The sequence below is a fragment of the Cygnus olor genome, chromosome 7 (genome assembly GCF_009769625.2).
Source record: "Cygnus olor isolate bCygOlo1 chromosome 7, bCygOlo1.pri.v2, whole genome shotgun sequence".
Lineage (NCBI taxonomy): Eukaryota > Metazoa > Chordata > Aves > Anseriformes > Anatidae > Cygnus > Cygnus olor.
In genome coordinates this window covers 8,177,688-8,198,104 of record NC_049175.1, presented here as the reverse complement: position 1 = coordinate 8,198,104, position 20,417 = coordinate 8,177,688, and the positions used below count along the sequence as shown (strand labels likewise).

At 37.2% G+C, this 20,417-nt stretch overlaps 1 protein-coding gene across 9 annotated transcripts in view; it reads right to left on the bottom strand.

The window, feature by feature from the left end:
• Positions 1-20,417, bottom strand: part of GRID1 (glutamate ionotropic receptor delta type subunit 1) — a 597,690-nt gene that overhangs the window by 89,036 nt on the left and 488,237 nt on the right. For all 9 annotated transcript variants that reach the window (XM_040563453.1, XM_040563448.1, XM_040563450.1 and 6 more), the window contains 2 exons: positions 10,226-10,387; positions 8,814-8,933 (listed from right to left, as the gene is read on the bottom strand). In XM_040563453.1, the coding sequence (XP_040419387.1) occupies positions 8,814-8,933; positions 10,226-10,387 (282 nt within the window). The remainder of the gene's footprint in view (positions 1-8,813; positions 8,934-10,225; positions 10,388-20,417) is intronic.

Genomic DNA, 20,417 nt, shown 5'->3' with positions numbered 1-20,417 from the left:
CCTGGATTTTTCTTCCCCATTACATCTGATTTCCAACAAAGCCCAACACCTGAGTTCTTCAAACCTCATCAATAAACTCCACGGGACTTCGCAACTTATTTTTTCATAGAAAAGATATTGTTGCAAGTGAAGTAGATATTGGCAGGCTAGCGCTGTCCTACTACATTAAAGAAGTACTGTTTCAAACAGATTTCCTTCATTCATTTGAAGAAGAATTATATCATGATAGACAGCATCCTTCATCCATTGATTTCAAAGCACGATACAAAAGTTCTTCAGGGAATCCTAAATTCATAGACAGAATACTCTCCCAGTATCCTCCATGCTTCATGCTCAGTACAATTCTATTTATAAAAACAAGCAAACAAATCAAAAAACAACAACAAAACACAACCCATGGGCTTAAGGCACGCAATCAGATATTTTTGCAACTTCCAACTTGACTTCAGGACAGGTGCATAATTGTTCATGAGAGAATTTTGACTGCAAAGTGATTTGGCCTTTGCAGATACCAGGCTTCAGCTCTTCTACATGACATTTCTGTCTGGTCCACGCTGTTCTAACAGGATGCTTTCTGATCATGTGCCCTGCCTTCATGAAATAACTCTTGTGTGCATGTGATCACTGTAAATGAAATACCCCCCTTCTTTGTGATACTCTAGTCACCATTTCAGATCCAGGTGTCATTTCAGGTTCTTAATGATCTTTTAAGCTCAGACTGAACTGGAATCCAGCCACCTAAGAAAATCACCTTTATCCCATTTTCCATCCAGGCTAGTGGCAATTATATTTTTCACTTAAAATAGCTAGGGCATGGCTTCCTTCCTAGGGCAAACTGCAGATTCATCTGGCAGATTCAACCTCTCATAATTGTTCCCAATAATCTCCACTAACAGTGGATTTTGGTGAGCTTTGTTATTCAAGGGGTTTGTTGTTCATTTTTGTTTGGTTTTGACCCTTGGAAGGGGTCTAATTATAAGTGGAATTCAAATGTGTTGTTCTATTTAATAGCTATTCCAGTCTGCAGCAAAATATGGAGAATTGACTTCTCAAATACTGTCAATATTTTTAATTATTATTGTCTTCTGCCTATGTACCTACTTCATCTGGAAAACACCAAAAATATACACACGCATTACATAAATATATTTTGGTGCCAACATATAACTTCAAAATGTTTCCTGTTAGCGGTTATATGGTTGGAGAGCTCTATTTATATTTTTGTCCATTGCAGTCATTAACATATTAAAAATACAGACATCCAATAATCTGATAGCATGCCACATAGATATCATGCTCAGAAAGAATCTTCCATTGTAAGAGTTATTACCTACGTCTGATACTGTCTCCATTCCAGTAAAAGGACATTGTCCCAAAATGGAAAATAAGTTTTGTTTTGTATATATTTTACCCAAATACACCATTTCCTTCACTCACACAGCAAAAGATACAGTACTGCAGCAGGTGTATTCAAGAATTCTTTCCTTGACACCGGTTTGCACTGATTATAGACTGTACTTTTTTTAAATACCCATTTAATTGTTTCCCATGTGGTCTAAAAACAAAGTCCTGAATTTAAAAGCATTTCTGCCAGGAACTGGAACACCGACGGGCAATTTCTGCCAAGTATTGTTATTTCAGTGAATTAGCGAGCTTGGACAAAGAGGTTTAATCAGAACTCTGATGCCCTTTTGCATGTATCTTTCCAAAAGAGTAAGCTGAGGAATTAAGGTTATCTTTTTTTTTTTTTTTTTTTTAATGTATAATGAAGTTAAGGAACTAAGCCAAACCAAGTCAGATAGCTTGTGGCACTGCGACCTACAAGTTCTTCATGTCCCACATTTGAGCTGACCACTAAGAAATCTTGCCATTAAATTTGTCTTTTGATAATACGAACAGCAAGTATTTATTGGTATGTAGTAATATACTCTGGCATGAAATAGCAGAAGCAAAAGCAAAACCAGAATTACTTAAAATTCTATTTCTATTTCCGTTGTTTATTTTAATAAGACTAAACAAAAGCCATGCCACTTTTTCTTAAATCTACTATTTTGTAGCATGACCAAATAGCTTAACTACCTACATTTAAATGTCCACCTTTTGACACACTGAATATATGCAGAGCAAAATACAGATGAAGGCATCATGGTTATCCTGGATTTAAAAATTATTGCTCAAATAATAAATTCCTTCTGTACACCTACATGTATACCTACATGTATTTGAAGTTCACCAAATGATATAAAGCAACAGTAATGATTAGAGGAATTAAATGCATTTCAAACACTGCTGAAAGGAAACTGCAGTTTCCATTATGTACAGCCCTTGCAACTGTCCCTGACACTTAAATCAGATTAGAACTGAAGAGATACTAGATATCCTTTGTTCATATATTTATGAAAGCCAAGATGACACCTATTTGATTTATTAGTCAAAATAATTGAGCATGTATTTTGGCATTAATATTAGTATCTTTCAATGGGATTTTGCTAAGCAGATATGATGCTGAAATGCAAGTCTGACACCTTGCAATAAATTCTTCCCATTTTGGTGTGATTTTCAAACATCACAATTGAAAGATATTCCTTAGGGTGGAAACGACAGTCAGACTGACACTTTTTCTCTGGATTAGTGGGCTTACTGCCTTTGCTCCATATTGACATTGTGCAAGAAGGAATAGCAAATTATCTCAATCTTTAGATTTCCAAAATGCTAAGAAAAATTTCAGAAGGTGTTCTTTTGTTGTTGTTGTTGTTTTTGTTTGTTTGTTTTCAAGTACCTCTCACTTGGTCTTAAGCTCAGAAAATCTCGACCTGCTTCAGTATAGAAATAACTTTTCTTCATAACATGCACATGAGCAAAGAATTCTACATTCACCACTAAATTATAGGAGCTTTGATGAAAACTCCATAAATAAAGAACCACTGGCAATATTTTCCCCAAACATTAAACAAAACAAAGAAGTTAAAGAAAAATGTATCACATACTTGCAACAACAACAAAAAAAAGCATTTCTAAACTTGCTTAGTTTTCAGTTATTGAGTAAAATAATTCAGCTATAGTTTTACAATGAAAGCAATGAAAGCATACAGAACAAAATATTTCAATTCCCAAAGCAAAGAACTAATTTGCAGAACTTGGGCAAACAGGGTCCCCACTTCATTTCAGAAAAAAACAGCACTCAGGTTTGGTTCTTCATATTTCTTCTATCGTACTCCTCTATGGTTTAAAAATTGATCATAGCCATTTTCCTATACGTTCAGCTATATTTTTCACCATTAATAATGCAACTTGTAGAATTTGCAAGAAATGCATTTATTTTTACTCCCGATATCCATCTTGGACTGAAAATTACAACTAAAAATGAAATAGATTTGTATTTTGAGGAAAATACCCTAGATTTTTCTTCAGTTTGATGCAATGTATTTATAGGATGAATCACAATACTCTTTTTCCAAATTATTCTACCATGACACTCAATCCAGTCAAGCAGTAAGAGAAAGTTAAAGCAAATGTAAATATGCAAAAATTGCATTCTACCCAGAATCAGATAACTATTACCCCTTCCCTTTGGCAGGTAACAAAGGATCTTTAGTGATCATCAGTCTTACATTTCAGCTGAAAGATATCTTGGCAACACAGATTAAACTGAGTTACCATACCCAAGTGCATGTTTATGAAGTGTTCTGACAGGAGGCAGGCATCTGTTTTATGTCTAAACCAAGACAATTTAGTTAGGTATTTTCCATACGAGTAAAACTGATTCAATTACAGTAGTACCCACCTAAGATCATTCTCTTCAGTACGTAACTTTTACTGGTATATCATGCAACTTGGCAATATTCTTACAGGTGAAAGCAGTAAACACTGCAGACCCCTAAAATGCAGTTTCTTTTTGCAATGAACAAGAAGCATATGATTTCTCATCATGATAATGATGAGATTTCATCTAAAAGTAACAATCACAATTCAAGCACTTTATCAGACTTCAAAAAAGGGGTTTCAACAACTTTGAAACATATCACAAAACTACTTACACTGACTTCTACAATCTGCCTCAGAAGTACTGGAAGAAACAAGTATGACTCTTTAGGAAGCAGATGATCATTCAAGAAAATCTAATTTAAAAAGAATGAAAACATACCAACTGACATAAATGAATAACCAATGGTAAATGTTATCATTTTGAACAGAATGTTTCTTGTGAAATACAGCATGAGTGTAAACCATTAATTCTGCCTTCATTCCAGCTAGTTTGGAAAAGAATTGCAGATTGCTCTAAAAAATATGATCCCTGTCATAACATATGCTAAATAACAATATCATTCCACATTTACATAAGATCTTCCTGCCAGGGATGAAGATGAAGATAATCTCAAAGCTCTTTATAAGTATTATCTAAACTAAGCCTAATCACAGCCCTACAAGGGCAGTTGTAGGGTTATTGTATTCACTGTATTCGTGAACAAGCAAGAACAAGCAGGTTTATATCCCAAGAGATCAATGTGAGTTAGTGAGTTGTCAGGAATACCACTCCAGAGCCCTAACTCTTATTTTTGCTCTCACAGCTGGATAATTAAACTATTATATTGTGGTGAATTCATCCAATTGCAGAAATACAAGAATTATGAACCAGCACAGATGTTCAGAAAGTTACAGAAAGGCTTTCATTAATAACAATTAATAATGTAGATGATGACTAGAGAGGAAATTAATGTAGACCTGACCTCCTTTCCCACCTCATGTCCCTTCTACTGTGATAAACATAGTTTGCCACCGACAATTACAAACTAGCTCTGAAGGGATGGTCTCTCCAACGCTTAGGAATATACAATTTTTAATACTATGATTCATTTAATTTCTTGATGTTAACAGCTAAGTACCTTTGTTACAATCCTTTTCTATCAGAGTTCAAAACATTATACAAAGCTCAATTTCATGCTACACTTGGGGACAATGAGCCATTGAAGCAAAATGACTTATCACTCCCAGCCACTGCTGGGAATGAACCAAAGGAAACTTAAGACGAAAACAAAAATGTGAACAAACTTTACTCATCCATGTCCCTTGTGGCACAAATGGTCTTCTCTAACCAAGATAATTCTATGATTCTCTGTGGGTAAAAAAATAAAAATGAATAAAGGAAAAATAAAATTTAAATGAGAAAAGGAAGAGCCATGTTGGTAAACTCTGCATTCAGAGGAAGAGCATTCAGGGGTAATCCAGCAATTAACAGCAACCAGGGATGGTGTTGGACTTGATGCACACACCTTTAGGACAGGGAGTGGGCATGAGAGGTGAAATGAGAAGAAAGGGTCTTATGTCAGCTACTAATGACAATCTAAAAGAGCTTTGAATATAATAGGCTATTAGCCTCATTCCAGCTTTTCACAGGCTTTACCTGCACGTTATACTACTTTTTGTAGATAGTTCCACAACCCTCCACCCTTCTCCATGTTATGTTTGTGTTTCATTCATTCATTCTTTCAAATTTCATTCAATTTAAAACAATAGCATGGCATCAGGTATTAAAGTTCCTTAGTTTTTGTCTTTTCAGTTGATTCTGTTGTTCTATTTTATACTTTTTACAGTTCCTTTATGTCTGTATCTACAAGGCTGTGGGTATTTTTTTCCTTTTGTATTTATTTTTTTAAATATACAGATGCTCAGGTTGCTATTTTAGAAGGTGTTTATATGCACTAGGAACATAAATCATACAGCAATCATCAAGTACTAGGTATTTAAGCTTCTTCAGTTTCTCAGACAATCTTATCCCTTCAACCTTCAAACACCCTGATTGGTCATCACACCAGTCTCTTTTTTTTAAGCATGAATACATCGTATTTTAACTTCCACATGCACACAGTGAATAGAAGGCAATCACCTCAGCCTTTTGTAAAGCAAGTTGGTAGACCTTAAGTGACTTTCTCTGTTCTTTTATGTTTAAACCAAATTAGAGCATTTTCTGAAGTTTCCCTTTCATTAAAGTCTGTCCAAACAAAGGAAAAGAAAGCACATACAAAAAAACAAACAAACAAAAAAAAAACAAACAAACATGAAAGCCACTATAAGGTTTTGCCACAAAAATATGATGTTGCAGTTGTGGAAGAAAGGAGAACGTGTACCAAGACAGGAAATACATATATTTACTTGCATGCATAACTCAGTCACACCCAGGGGAAATTAAAAACAATTGCGGCTGCAGAAAGACCAGATCTCAGGGCAACTGTGAAGAGTCAAGATGCCTCTGCAAAAAGGCCCTACAAAAGACTTTCTAATGAATGTTGAGTCTTAAGGTACATTACACCTTTTGACTGGATTCTCTTTAAGCCTCAACACTCATTGTTACATTCCTTTGCACTACCCTGTCACAGATCGTAAGTGCAAAGGCTTTTTGTAGGGTCAGGGCAGGAATGAACAGATACAGATGTTCTTCATATAGAGGAAATGAAAACCATGCAGAAAAGTACCTCTGTTTTGCACCAAAAATGTGTCCCTCCACAGCTAAATCTGAGGAAAGGCTGATATGGAAACAACTGACAATAAATCAGAATTGATCTCTCACTCAAGTAATATAAAGAAGACAAGCATGACTTTTAGAGCTTTTAAAAGTACTTCTGAGCTGTAACATATTTTTGCTGCAATAATAAAAAGTCAGGCTGTCAAAATAATTGAATACCAGTAGTTCCATGGTAGTTTTCTCTGAGAAATATTGTCTCTTCTAAATTCTTCCATAGACTGCTGGGCATATGCTCTTGCATATTGCTGACTTTTTGCTCTCCCTCTATTAGGCTAAGAGGATCATTTTCAGAACTTCATTTTAACTCAGAGTAGTATTACACAGCCAGTAGCTTTTTATCCATTTAGAATTATGCTACTTTTCATTTTTGGAACTGTGTAATGTTCTGCATTTAACATCCAAAGAAAGAGTTAAGCCTTCCTACATTAACCACCTAATCCCAAATTAGCAAATTAGGGAACAAAAGTGATCTGTACTATACCAATTTAGTCATTTTAGTCATCTTCCAATTTAGTCGTTTTTCCCATTTCTTTGCCTTGTGGTCTCTTTTGCATGATATGGTAGCTATCTCCACACATGTGGATTGCACCCCAATTTGGTCAGTGTGCTGCACATATTGAATTGAAAGCTTTTGCATATATATGAAATGTACATTATGTATATATATATATATATAAAAAAGTAGTAGTGTATACTAACACATCATAATTTCCATGTAAGGTCTCAAACATGTTCTGAGTGATAATTATGCCAATTTTACTGAAAGGAGAATCAAGGCACAAAGTGATTACATGATTTATTCAAAGTCACTTGGGAAATGTGTATCAAAATGGAACTGAACTTGAGTTGCCCGATGTCACCCAAGGTATCTGCTGGCAATAACACAGCACTGACAGGAGACTCATGCTTTTCTGTAGTGGCAGCTGGAAACACAACAGGGTACTCCTAAGCATCTAACATGGCACTGGATACTTCCGTTTTGCATACTTGTACATAAACTTAAGTATGTACTTCTATTCATAATCCCAAATTGCTTTCTAGGCCTCCCATACCAACTCTGATTTATTAAATAGGAAACACTATTTCCAATATGATCTTAATTTTTCATCACTCAGCTAGTATTCAGAACTTAGAGTTCCTCGCTTGCAGTAGAAAACTTCCAGAAATCAAGTAAAGTGGACTGAGAAACAACCTTTTCTGGTCATGTCAATATAGGAGGGTGCCTAACAAATCTGAAGTCTTCAGAGACATTTTCTGGCAACAGAGGTTTTTCAATTATATCTCCTGCAGTTCTATGCATTGCAAATGCCTCTCTTCCTTCTTTTGAATTTCTAACAGATAGCACAAGCTTTTGGCTCCATGTCCAGAGTAGTCATGCCAAATTACACTCTGAGAGAATCTCACGTTAAGCTATTCAAGATGATAATGTAAACACACGATCTTAACTCGTTTTTCCATTTAGGCTGGTATAATTCAGGTAAATCAAAATGAAACACATGAAACAGTGGCCAAAGAACAGAAAATAGCATAACAGTTAATTTTGCATGGAATTTGGCTTACTCAGCTCTGCTTAATATTGGAACCATTGACTATATAGTATTAGTATCAGTATTTCAACCAGATGACCAGTATAGGGACATATTTTAGATTGGGTTCCAATCAAAACCTCACTGTTCAAGTCAGAGTTTCACCTGTTTTTGAAACATCCCTTCTACAGGAACATGTTCTCGGTAGCCTTCTCAGCCCATGACAGTTTATGTTAGTGACCCCATGGAACCACCCTACTCCCAGTCCGTCCTTGCTCCACCAGTCACAACTGACAGGTAATACTTTACCTTGTACAATATAGCATCAGCCATTTCTCAAATTATCTTCTCTAGAGCTTTCTAATTTATTTATTTCAGATTCTTACAGCAGTTACACCTTACACCTTTTTCTGTTTGGGTAACTTATAATCTCAGTTAGCTTCCTTAGTAAGACAAATGTCAGATCATTTTAGAAATAAAATACATGAGTAGAATTGTGCAGCCTTCACTATCTTGTTCATAAGCACTGTCATGTCACTATATCATTAGTGTACATTGGAAAACATGTTGAAGGACTCCTCCCTACCAGTATAAAATTAGCTTTCAACATTTAAGCGTATGAGAAATTAGAAAATATTTCTTCTATAGTAAATATCTTCTGTAGCGTAGCTCCTACTTATTCTTAGAAAATAACATTTTCTCCTGTGAAACAGAATGTATATTATTTAGAGGAAAACAAAAGAGAGAAATAAGCAGCATATCCTTACCCTCCGGACATCTTTGCCAAATGTTTCACTGTAGCTAGTGCCCAGTATTTCAAACTGAACATAGGGGTTGGCGCCATCTTCTCTAAACTCCATAACACCAGTAAGCCCAGTTATATGGCCCTAAGGAAACAATTTGCAAAAACTTTAGAATTGAAGAAATTTGCCTTTAGAAACGCTCCTTTCTATTAAAGATACGCCAAATCTTCTTTGAAAAATTTTACAGTGAACTCTAAATGTAGCAATTACATGTTCTTCCATAGTTCTAACAGTGCCAGACAAACTCATACATATTTTTTGAGGAAATATCTCTTCACTAACATATCCACTGTACATATTGTCAAAAAGTCTTCAGGCCCTTATCTCTAATAGTGACAGACACCAAAGAAAAGGAGGACCTTGGTGGAACACGAGACAATGGCCTTTCAGTGTAACTGATGGCAGTGGGTTGAGTCTGGTGTTGAATTCAAAGGCATGAAATCCAAGTCCAGAAGAAAGAGTAATGCCTGCTGTGCTTCCAAAAGAGGCATGAGGAAAAGATCAAATTTTAAGTACTATTTTGAGTACTCTCTGTAAAACTATCACTAAGGGCTTTTTGGGGTTTGTAGCAGTGAGGTTTGAAATGACACTAAACTTTGAGTTAATTTATCAACAAAAGATGGTGCCATTAAGACTGGTCAGAGCATAACACAACACTTCAATGAAATTGCATCATTTTACTAAAGCAAAAATATTTCATCGATATATATGAGTAAACACGTTGTTTCTTTTTACAAATAATTGCTAAAGTTATCATAGGATAAAATTAGTACTTTTTTCCACTAGTATTTGTGATTAAATATCTTCCGTATAAGAGGTTACCATGCATATACAAAGTCATAGTACTGTCCGTATCTGAGTAATTCAACATGCTGCAAGACAGTGTAATTGTTAGTGACAACTTAGCTAAATCACATTGCATTTGCTCTGGGCTACAGTACATAAATAGATAGTTACCAATGCTCAGCTAACTTATGAAGCTAGTTGAGCTGCAGTAAATTGAACCTAAATCTTAAACCTTATCACTGGCTGGCCCCTCAAGCTCCTTAAGTTCTCTTGAGGAAATTATTACGACAAATGCACACATCCATCTGTATGACTGCTTCTAATCACATTACCTCCACAGAAGGTAGCTATGATAGCAACAGAAGTAGAACATATCACTGGAACAACACTGCAGTGTGTGTAATTTGTTTGTAATAAATCATTGGCTTGTTTAATAACAGCAGATCATTTCTAGTAGTTGTAAATCACTTGCTTCTAATAAATCAAAGAGAAGTTAAACAGAGGTCAAAAACCTCTTAAGCAGCTAATCTCTAGAAGAACTGGAACAATTCTTTCAATTGCTCAAACAATTGTGGTTTGTCTATTCTCACCTTCTTAATTGTCTCTAGCATGGATCGTCCTCCATTCCAAGGTTTGGTGGATTTCCTCATGCAATTCAAACTTGCCATGCTGTGCCATTTCCTGTCCTCCAGTTTTCTGTGGAAAGCATTGGCTAGCATGAGCACACTGTCATACAGGTACAGGTTGGAAACCTGCAAACAATAATAAGAAGGAGCCTCTCTGTTTATTTAAGCATTGTTTAAAAGAAACTGTAAAAGCAAGCAAACAAAAAAAAATAAAAGCAAAAAGACAAAAATTATTATCTAGGCATGTTTGAGATATTCAACAGTTAAGGCAATTCAGACAAACACCAGTGCTCACTCCCACCTTCTCTTTTCAGCTTGGCACCTGGGCTCTTCTGGCCAAGGGACTCTGGTGCACTTGCTTTACCTGTGCATTACCTACCCTACTGCAATGCAAAGATGCAAAAATGTAAAAGATTGCAGCTCAAACATAAACTCAAGCTCTAGAAGAAGTACAGCTATCTATCAACAAAAGACAAAGATTACTACTTTGTCAGTCATTTCAGCAAGAAGAAAACGATGGAACTGAATTAAGCTCTTAGTCTTTCTCTTTTTTGATCAATCTTTGTAATTTCTGGCATAGCAAAATATAACACTAATGCATCTGTTTTGCACGGAGGGAGGAGGAAGAGCAGTATTATTTTGGTATCATCATCTCTCCACCAAATCTAAAGGAGACTGGTCACTGTTCTACTTTCTCAGGAAGGATTTATTTCAGCCTCCTTATTCTCCTTATGAGAGATAACAGCAGCAATAATTGACTACAAAGGTCCTAGTAAGAACAACATACTAGTAACATTCAAGCATTCCTTTTCCAAAATTTTCCAAACCAAGACACAGCCATGGATACAAAATCAGATCTTTGACACGTGGCAGTATCCACTGTAGGTGGTAAAATTTTAGCAGCGGAAGTTGTCGAGGAGAAGGCGTTTGAAAAATATAAAAATAAATAGGTGCTCTCCACATGTTTGCAGCATTTACAGGTACTCTTCAAACCAATGCACAGATTCAGGGGTCTTGATTTACTCTTTACTAAACTCAAACTACCAGTTAGCATTAGGTGCCAGACATGGCATTTTTTATTTTTGTTTTTGTTTTGTTTATATTAAAAAGATATTCATCTAGCTTTAGCCCTGGTGATCTGTGAATTTGCCACTAAACATTTGTATTTCTCTAATTCACCACAGAAGATGGTGGCTGTTGAACTTAATGCAGCTACATACTTCCTATAAAACATCACCCAGCTGTAAAGCTTAAACATATAATACTGTTGCATCAATGTCTAAAAGTAAACTTCTGATACTGTGTTAAGATCCTAATGTTAAGAAATAAAATGTTCCATGTAATCTGGAGATCAACATAAATTGAGAACCTAGTCACTTTGGAAAGTTTTCTGGCATAAACTAATCACAGAATCGTCTAGGTTGGAAGAGACCTCCAAGATCACCTACTCCAACCTCTGACCTAACACTAACAAGTCCTCCACTAAACCATATCACTAAGTTCAACATCTAAACGTCTCTTAAAGACCTCCAGGGATGGTGACTCAACCGCTTCCCTGGGCAGCCCATTCCAATGCCTAACAACCCTTTCAGTAAAGTTCTTCCTAATATCCAACCTAAACCTCCCCTGGCACAACTTTAGCCCATTCCCCCACGTCCTGTCACCAGGCACGTAGGAGAATAGACCAACCCCCACCTCGCTACAGCCTCCTTTAAGGTACCTGTAGAGAGCGATAAGATCGCCCCTGAGCCTCCCCTTCTCCAGGATGAACAATCCCAGCTCCCTCAGCCGCTCCTCGTAAGACTTGTTCTCCAGACCCCTCACCAGCTTCGTTGCCCTTCTCTGGACTCGCTTGAGCACCTCCATGTCCTTCTTGTAGCGAGGGGCCCAAAACTGAACACAGTACTCGAGGTGTGGCCTCACCAGAGCCGAGTACAGGGGGACAATCACTTCCCTAGCCCTGCTGGCCATACTGTCTCTTATGCAAGCCAGGATGCTGTTGGCCTTCTTGGCCACCTGAGCACACTGCTGGCTCATATTCAGCCGACTATCAAACAATACTCCCAGGTCCTTCTCTGCCAGGCAGCTTTCCAACCACTCATCTCCCAGCCTGTAGCGCTGCCTGGGGTTGTTGTGCCCCAGGTTCAGGACCCGGCACTTGGCCTTGTTGAACTTCATACAGTTGGCCTCAACCCATTGGTCCAGCCTATCCATATCCTCCTGCAGAGCCTTCCTACCCTCAAGCAGATCGACACACGCACCTAACTTGGTGTCGTCTGCAAACTTACTGAGGGTGCACTCAATCCCCTCATCCAGGTCATCGATAAAGATATTAAAGAGAACTGGCCCCAGCACTGAGCCCTGGGGGACTCCACTAGTGACCAGCCTCCAACTGGATTTGACTCCATTCACCACAACTCTTTGGGCCCGGCTATCCAGCCAGTTTCTAACCCAACGAAGCGTACGCCAGTCCAAGCCAAGAGCAGCCAGTTTCTCAAGGAGAATGTTGTGGGAAACGGTGTCAAAAGCCTTACTGAAGTCAAGGTAGACCACATCCACAGCCTTTCCCTCATCCGCTAAGCGTGTCACTTTGTCATAGAAGGAGATCAGGTTCGTCAAGCAGGACCTGCCCTTCATAAACCCATGCTGACTGGGCCTGATCGCCTGGTTGCCCTGCAAGTGCCGCGTGATGACACTCAAGATAATCTGCTCCATGAGCTTCCCTGGCACTGAGGTCAAACTAACAGGCCTATAGTTCCCCGGGTCTACCCTCCAGCCCTTCCTGACCAAAATATCTTAACAAATATGTAAATAAAAACTCATTTTGGAAGAATTAAAATAGGAAGAAAATACACACAAAAATGTTGAGGATACCCACCTATTTAAGTGACTAAATACAAACAGGGATCTTAATGCAAAATCCACGAAATACTATCACTGAGAATCTCACCCACTTGGTATAGCTAGTTTTAATGTCATCATCTTTCCTTCCTTTTCTTTCTAGCCTTCCTGAAAACAAAAACAAAAACAAAAAAACGCATTCCTTATATTCACCACTTGATCTTGTTAGTCCTCCTTTTCAGAGTTTCCAAAGCAGCTAATTTCCAGATCTCCTCTTTTTAAGAAAAGTATGTACTTAAAGAGTTAATATGAGCTCCAGCAAGTAAGCTTCTAGATTTGTTAAGTCTCTTCCGCTCTACTGCATTTGTCTCCCTACTCTACAGATATTTTCCAAACAACTTTCAAATAAAGCAACCAAGCAAATCCTTATTATTAAATAGGACACTTTTCCTCTTCTAGTCTCCACCAAACAAACAAAAACAACAACAATAACAAAAAAACTTGCTTAGAAGTACATTTTACATGTAAGGAAAAATGAAATTTTTTACATGCCACGAGAGACAGGATCCTCTTTGCTCCCACTGAATTTGATTAAACCCACACTTTTAACTGACAACTTATTGTCAATTTTCCTTGGAACAGCCACAAAGCAGAAATGCTTTGTATTTTCACAGGTTGACACTGTTCTTTTCCAGGTCTTTGAAAATGCAGCCTCATTCCCAAAAACAGTTTGCTAGTAGAGAGTTCTAAGTTAAAATACAAGATGTACTTGGGTGCAGTGCTTTCCCTTTCTTATGTACTTTTTATGACATGATTATCCATGTATAATGTACTAAAAGCCTGAGAGATATTTTTGACTATCTTAGCCTGTGACCTTGCATACAACTGAAACACTTCATGCTGTACAGCAAAACAAAACAATCACTTGTTTACCAACCTAACCCGTATATTTTAGTTAGTCCCATAATGGATTTTGTTTCACAATTGTTTTCTTTTTTTCATTTGAAAGAATGATATAAAATAAATGACAGCACAGAAGGGTCTGCACAAGCAGAGTTTCACACTCTCTCTTTCCTTCTGTCATGAATCTAGAGATGCATAGCAAGGCAGAAGTAAATTTTGCAGGGGACGCAACAAGTTACTATTTTTTGTCATGGAAAGACTACTCTGCACATCATGCTGTGCACACTGATCCACTGGAATTTTGCCACTCCAGTTCCACCCCAAAAATTAGTATATGGTACTCTTTAATCAGCAATGTACTTTTTCTCATAGAATCATACTCTAAGTATTCAGCAATACTGACCTGCATGCACTTGTAAGTTTTAACTTTTATTTTACCCATTACTCACTGATGGGTCAACATCCAATGGAAAAGTAAGTTGAATTTTATTCACATAATTAACAATTCTTTTTAGAATACAAAATATGCAAACAGAATTATGGTTCCAGTTCTAATCTGATGCCTGAGTAGTTTTGTAAGAGCACAGCTGAACAGTAGCATCCTTCAAGCCTACAGGTGTTTTTTGTTGTTGTTTGTTTTGTTTTTGTTATTTTACCTGGCCATTTCCAGTCTACTAAAAATAGAGGGAAAAGAAAGGAAAAAAAAATAGTAAGGGTTCTATACAAGGAATTAACAATATTTCCAGAAAGGAGATAAGGTATACCATCATCTTACTGTGATGTATATTTCATATTCTTTTTTCCTAATTTCTTTCTGAGCTATAAAAATAAGAATACTTAAACCCTTCAAAATAATCACCTTCTGCCTGAATTCATTACTATGTATATATTTTTGTGTAGAAAAACGTTACTGAATACAAGACACATATTCTGGCCTGATCTCACATTAAATCCACTGCTACAATAATTTCCTTTATTTTCTATGATATTCCATTTAATACATCAACAATTCCATAGGCCTTCACTGCTTCTTCAAAGCAAGGTAGTCATAATAGCCTTGCTCACAACATGCTCCTACAAAGCTGAATACCTAAATCTCTTTCAATAGCACCATCAGTCACCGTGTTTTAGAACAGACTAGACTAGAATAGTTCAGTTGGAAGGGACCATCAAAGATTACCAAGTCCAACTGCCTGACCACTTTGAGGCTCACCAAAAGTTACAGCATGTTACTGAGGGCATTGTCCAAATGCCTCTTAACATTTACAGGAGCGGGGCACCATCCATCTCGCTGGGAAGCCTGTACCAGTGTTTAACGACCTTCGTGGTAAAGAAATTTTTTCCTAATGTTCAGTCTGAGCCTCCCCTGCTGCAGCTTTGCCATCAGTGACCAGGGAGCAGAGACCAGCACCTCCTTCTGTGCTTTCCTTCCTCAGGGAGTTGCAGAGAGCAATGAGGTTGCCTCTCAGCCTTCTCTTCTCCAGACTAGAAGACTATTTTAGAAGAAAAACGTCTTCCACAAAACCTCTCCATAAAATCACAAGTTTACTACAACCTCCAGAATAGTGATGTTGCAAAATGAAAAAGGGGTGATTGGACAAAGCCTGTATACACTTGTTACTGCAAGTGCACACATATTTCAATTTTTAGTTATCAAACCCCACCTGCATACAAAAATGACCCATGAAGGAATTTGTGAGACAACCAAGGGATCAGCTATACCTGGTTTCCACCAGTGTTGTCTGAGACATAACAGAACAGTATATTTGAAAATCAGTTTTCAAATAGCTATTCAGAATTGATAGCAAACCAAAGGAGAAATAAAAATAAGTCCATGGACTTGACTCCTTTGGGTTTTCCAAGCTCTGTAGCGTTTCTTATTTCCCTTACTTATATATTCTCAGGGGGAACAGAGGAGGAACAGACATGTATCTGCCTGCAGGGATGCCCCTTGATAAAACAAAAATTCCTAGAGTAGAACAAAGTGTTTCATTTCTGTCCTGTTTGGAGAAAGAAACCGTAATTTTCAGTTCCTCCTTCACTTGACTGATGAGAGTTGTAAGAGCTAGATGTAGTATTACTAAATGCTTTCTGACCTATCCGCTATAAGAATGATGTTGACTGTTTTACAAATATATTAAAGAGTTTGCACTGTACGTGAGTAACTTTTGGTATGTTCTGCTATATATTCTAAAAATTATTTCAGGAACATTTTGGATCCTCTTGGGAACCTTTATTTCACAATGAAGAAAAAGGTGCCATGAACTAGTTGAACAGAGCAGAAATTTTCAATATGAGAATGGAAATCTTTTCCTATTTACATTACTAAATGTGATTTTAAAGAGGTTTCCATGTGAATTCTGTGAGATTTTCCAGAGCGAATTTAAAGTTAAATATGAAGATTGCTTTTAGCTCCCTTAAGAAGAACTAATCATAGACAAGTACTCTTCTGGGAAGAACAGCAAGCCACAAAGAGTGACCCCAACTTCTGAGTTGCTAGCAGAGACAGAATTCCAGCCAGATGAGACCACTGAAGAAATCAGCTGGGAAGACAAGCAGGCACCCAGATGCCACTGCTTCAAAAACTTATTCCCAAACTCTGCATCTGTACCCTGCTGCTGCCAAAATCACCCTGTGAGTGGCCACAGCAGTCAGTTCCAAGGATGAAGCAGATGGAAGATGAGCTCAGACTGAGCACAGCTTGCCAGCAGCAGAAATGCTCGCTGCCTGGGGAGTGATATCATTGTGCTTGCGTATGCACACACCAGCACGCACTAAAACTGTGTTTCAGCTTTCAGAGTTCAAGTACTGACAAACACAGTTAGGCACTCGTGTCACTAATGACAGGATGCATCTTTCTAGGAGTAGTGAAGATCAACAGTTTGTTTACTTATAACAGCACGCTTACAAGGATATTATTAGGACAGAGACACTAACAACTCGACCCATTTTGTTTTCTTAAATTAGTTTGCAGAGCCCATTGTAGACTTTGTGTGAATGTCTATGTTTTAAATACATGCTTTGCTGCTCATGGGGAACAAAATCACAGCCAGCAGTCCGGCATTCATGAGAAAAACAGTGTCAAAAAGCAAACTTTCATTAAAGACTCAAATGTCAGCTTTAAACTTCCAAAGGGCTATTTATTATCACTGAGGCAAACAAAAACCTGAATAAAATTTTCATGAAACAACAGAAAAACAGACCATAGAAGTATATTTAGTCAAGCCCTACAATGTTAAGGAAATTAACTGGTATATTATTTAGTGACTTGTCCAGTTTTGTTTAGTTTTAAGTGTGTCAAACAATGGGGTTTCTGAAGATTTCTTTGGAAGCCTACACTATCAGAAATTTTCCCTTAAAAAATAAAAAAAATAAAATAAATAATAAACATTCTTTACTTCTTTTTCAATTTTCCCCTCTTTTTACTGAGTTACCTATCTCACACCACTCTTCTCCTTACATACAGTTTCTATTTTCTAAATGTTCACTGTCCTTCAGCTAGCTCTTATGAGTATTTCTCTTAATCGTGTGTTTTCATACTCAATATGTTTTCTAACAACATGTTAGCAATAAGGCCTGGATTACAGTGTAAAGCTCAAACTTGTCAGCTGAAGGACATTGGCTTTGTTCACCAGACATCTCAAGAATTTGGCACAGCCAACACTCACTGTCCAGGGAGACACTTGATAAAGCATACCGAGAATAACAGAGTCAGACAGCAGGACAGGAGGTAATACTGGAATTGGAAAAATAGAGTGTAAGATGATAATTTTACCCTCTATCATATATAAATAATTAGGGGTTCCCTTGTGTCGCTCAGGGGGAGGAGATAGAAGAGAGTGGATGACGGGAAGGCGTTCCTAGTTTGCTTTTAATTTCTTACTGTTCTAGTCTGCCAGCGATAGTCAATAAATTATACTAATCACCCTACACTGAGTTTGTTCTGCCCATGACGGTAATTGGTGAGTGATCTCCCTGTTCTTATCTCTACCCTTGAGCTTGGAAAATATAGTAATTTCTTCTTCCTTTGAGGACGGAGAGTGAGGGAGTGGCTATGTGGAGTTAGCTGCCCAGCAGGGTAAAACCACCACAGGTTCAAACCTCCAGGCTGCCACAAAATTGCACTTGGTCAGAGGGCATCAGGTTTTTTTTTATTATTATTATTTTTTTAAGCCCATACTTCTGCTAACACACCTAAAGACATGCTATAGGGTTTGAGAGAAAGATATCCCATGCAATGGGTGCTGAAGTCAGTTCAAGACTAATTTTCATTCATGTAGTGCTAAGAAAACAGCTTCCACTGTGATTGAACATCTGGCCAATAGTCCGAAATTGCTTTGCTAAAGAGGCATGCAAATATATGTTTATAATGAAAAGAAAAATGGGGCTTATTAATCCTTTATGACAGAAAGTATATTTTTTTTAATATGCCTCAATCAATATTTATTGCTCCCAGTAGCACTTAACAGTTGTGTGATAACAGCAGTATAAATAGGTCAAATGACAGTCAGGCTGTTTAGTTGGATAAAATTGCAGGATCAGGCCCTTAAGTTTATGAAGCCAAATGCTTCCGGGAAAAAAACAAAAAAAACACCTCCATGCATAGTGGTTACATTGCAGCAATTCCTGAAAGAAAGACAGTTCATAAACAAAAATGTAGCTCTAAAGAAACAGCTGCTAAGAGATGCCTACAAAGTTGTCTGATGGTCAAATCTTCAGCGGATGAAGTTTTCACATGGAAAGAAGAGTAGATGTTTCAAGGAATACCCTCTCACACTTCTTAACATCTTCTCTTTGAATATGTCAAAGCAATGCCTGGAATAGTTCTTCAATAGAGAAGTGGAACTCTGAATCCTTTGAGGAATAACTATTATTTTTGTGACACAGTTTGATGGAGTTTTCTTCTTTTTGCTTTTCTAATCTTACTATATATTCAGACCATGCTAAATAACTCCAGATATCCTGCGTCCCTGTAATATGTTTTAATATAGACAGGCTCTCACATAGATTGAATTTATCAACTGTCTAAATAGTAAATAAGGGAAGAAGGAAACTGTAAAGGAAATCACATTTCTAAAGAGAAATATTTCTTTAAAAACCTAACCAGAAAAACATTTTTATTTTATAACTGAACACATCTTGAATGATCTGAAGAAAGAAAAAATATCTTCGTCAAAAATTAAGTCTGTAGACAAGCTTCAAAGCTAATATTTAAAAAGGAAGAGTTTGAAAAGAAGAAATAGATTATGCATTAAAATTCTTAAAATTGAATGTGTAAAACTATGTCTGAAATCATCTAAACAGTTTAATAGTGGTAATCTTGCTAAACACCATTCAAATGCCACATAGGAATACATACATACAAGGCATATAGGATTAACTGGATTTGACTTTAAATCCCAACATGCCTCAGTATTCTTTCTGCAGATAAGGCGATACTGACAATGCTGATGGCCCAAACCACAGGATACACATCATCAGTGGAAGACAACAAGTGCTACGCTTAATAAAAAGTAGAAGAGATGGACACAGAAAACATATATGAAGAATAAGACAGAGATTAATATAGTCTTGTGAATTCAAATAAAATGACCAAGACAGAAAACCTTATAAATACTTTTCTCCAGTTGAAGCAGCAACTCAGCTGGGCATATTATATGTGCAAGAAATAAGGGTATGAGCAAAATTTTGACAAGTGGGTTGATGGAGTAAGATTGGATTTCCACAGAACATTCAGAACAGATGAGTTTTTGGATGAGCTTGCAGAACAGCCTGATCTTTAAAAGCCTTGTCAGAATGCCAAACTGGGATGATCACCCACTGAAAAACAACTTTCCAGGATATGGTAGTAAAGACACTGAGAACAAAACCATGCCAGAAAGATTTTCATTAATTTAGCCAGAACAAAGTTAATAATCCATGATGTAAATGTTTCTTTCTTTACTAGCTTGTTAAAAAATGCCAAATTCTCCCCTATAAAATCTTACAGCTAGAGGCTGACAGAGATTAGCTTATTCTTCTTCAAAGTCATTAAATAAATAATTAACCAACAATAGCTGGTAAGTAACCTTGACAACAAAGAATTATTAATATGAAATTGCCCAAGGGAGCATGAGCCAGGGATTTCCAAACTGTGGTGTTAATCAAACTACTTCAAAGCAATGCAAGGACTCAGTGCCAGCAGGCGGTCAATGCCTCTGGTGGATTCATGCAGCCTGACACAGAGCTAGGAGCTACTGCAGCCTCTGGTAACAGGTAATTTAGTGATGTACTTCTTTACGGCAAAAGGTCAGAACTATTTTTTAAGCGAGAAAAGGGAAACAGAAGATTGGAAGTACCTGAATTGCAGGACCATTAATAATATGCCAGTCATACTTAGAAATGAATATGAGCTCTATGCCCACAAGGTGTT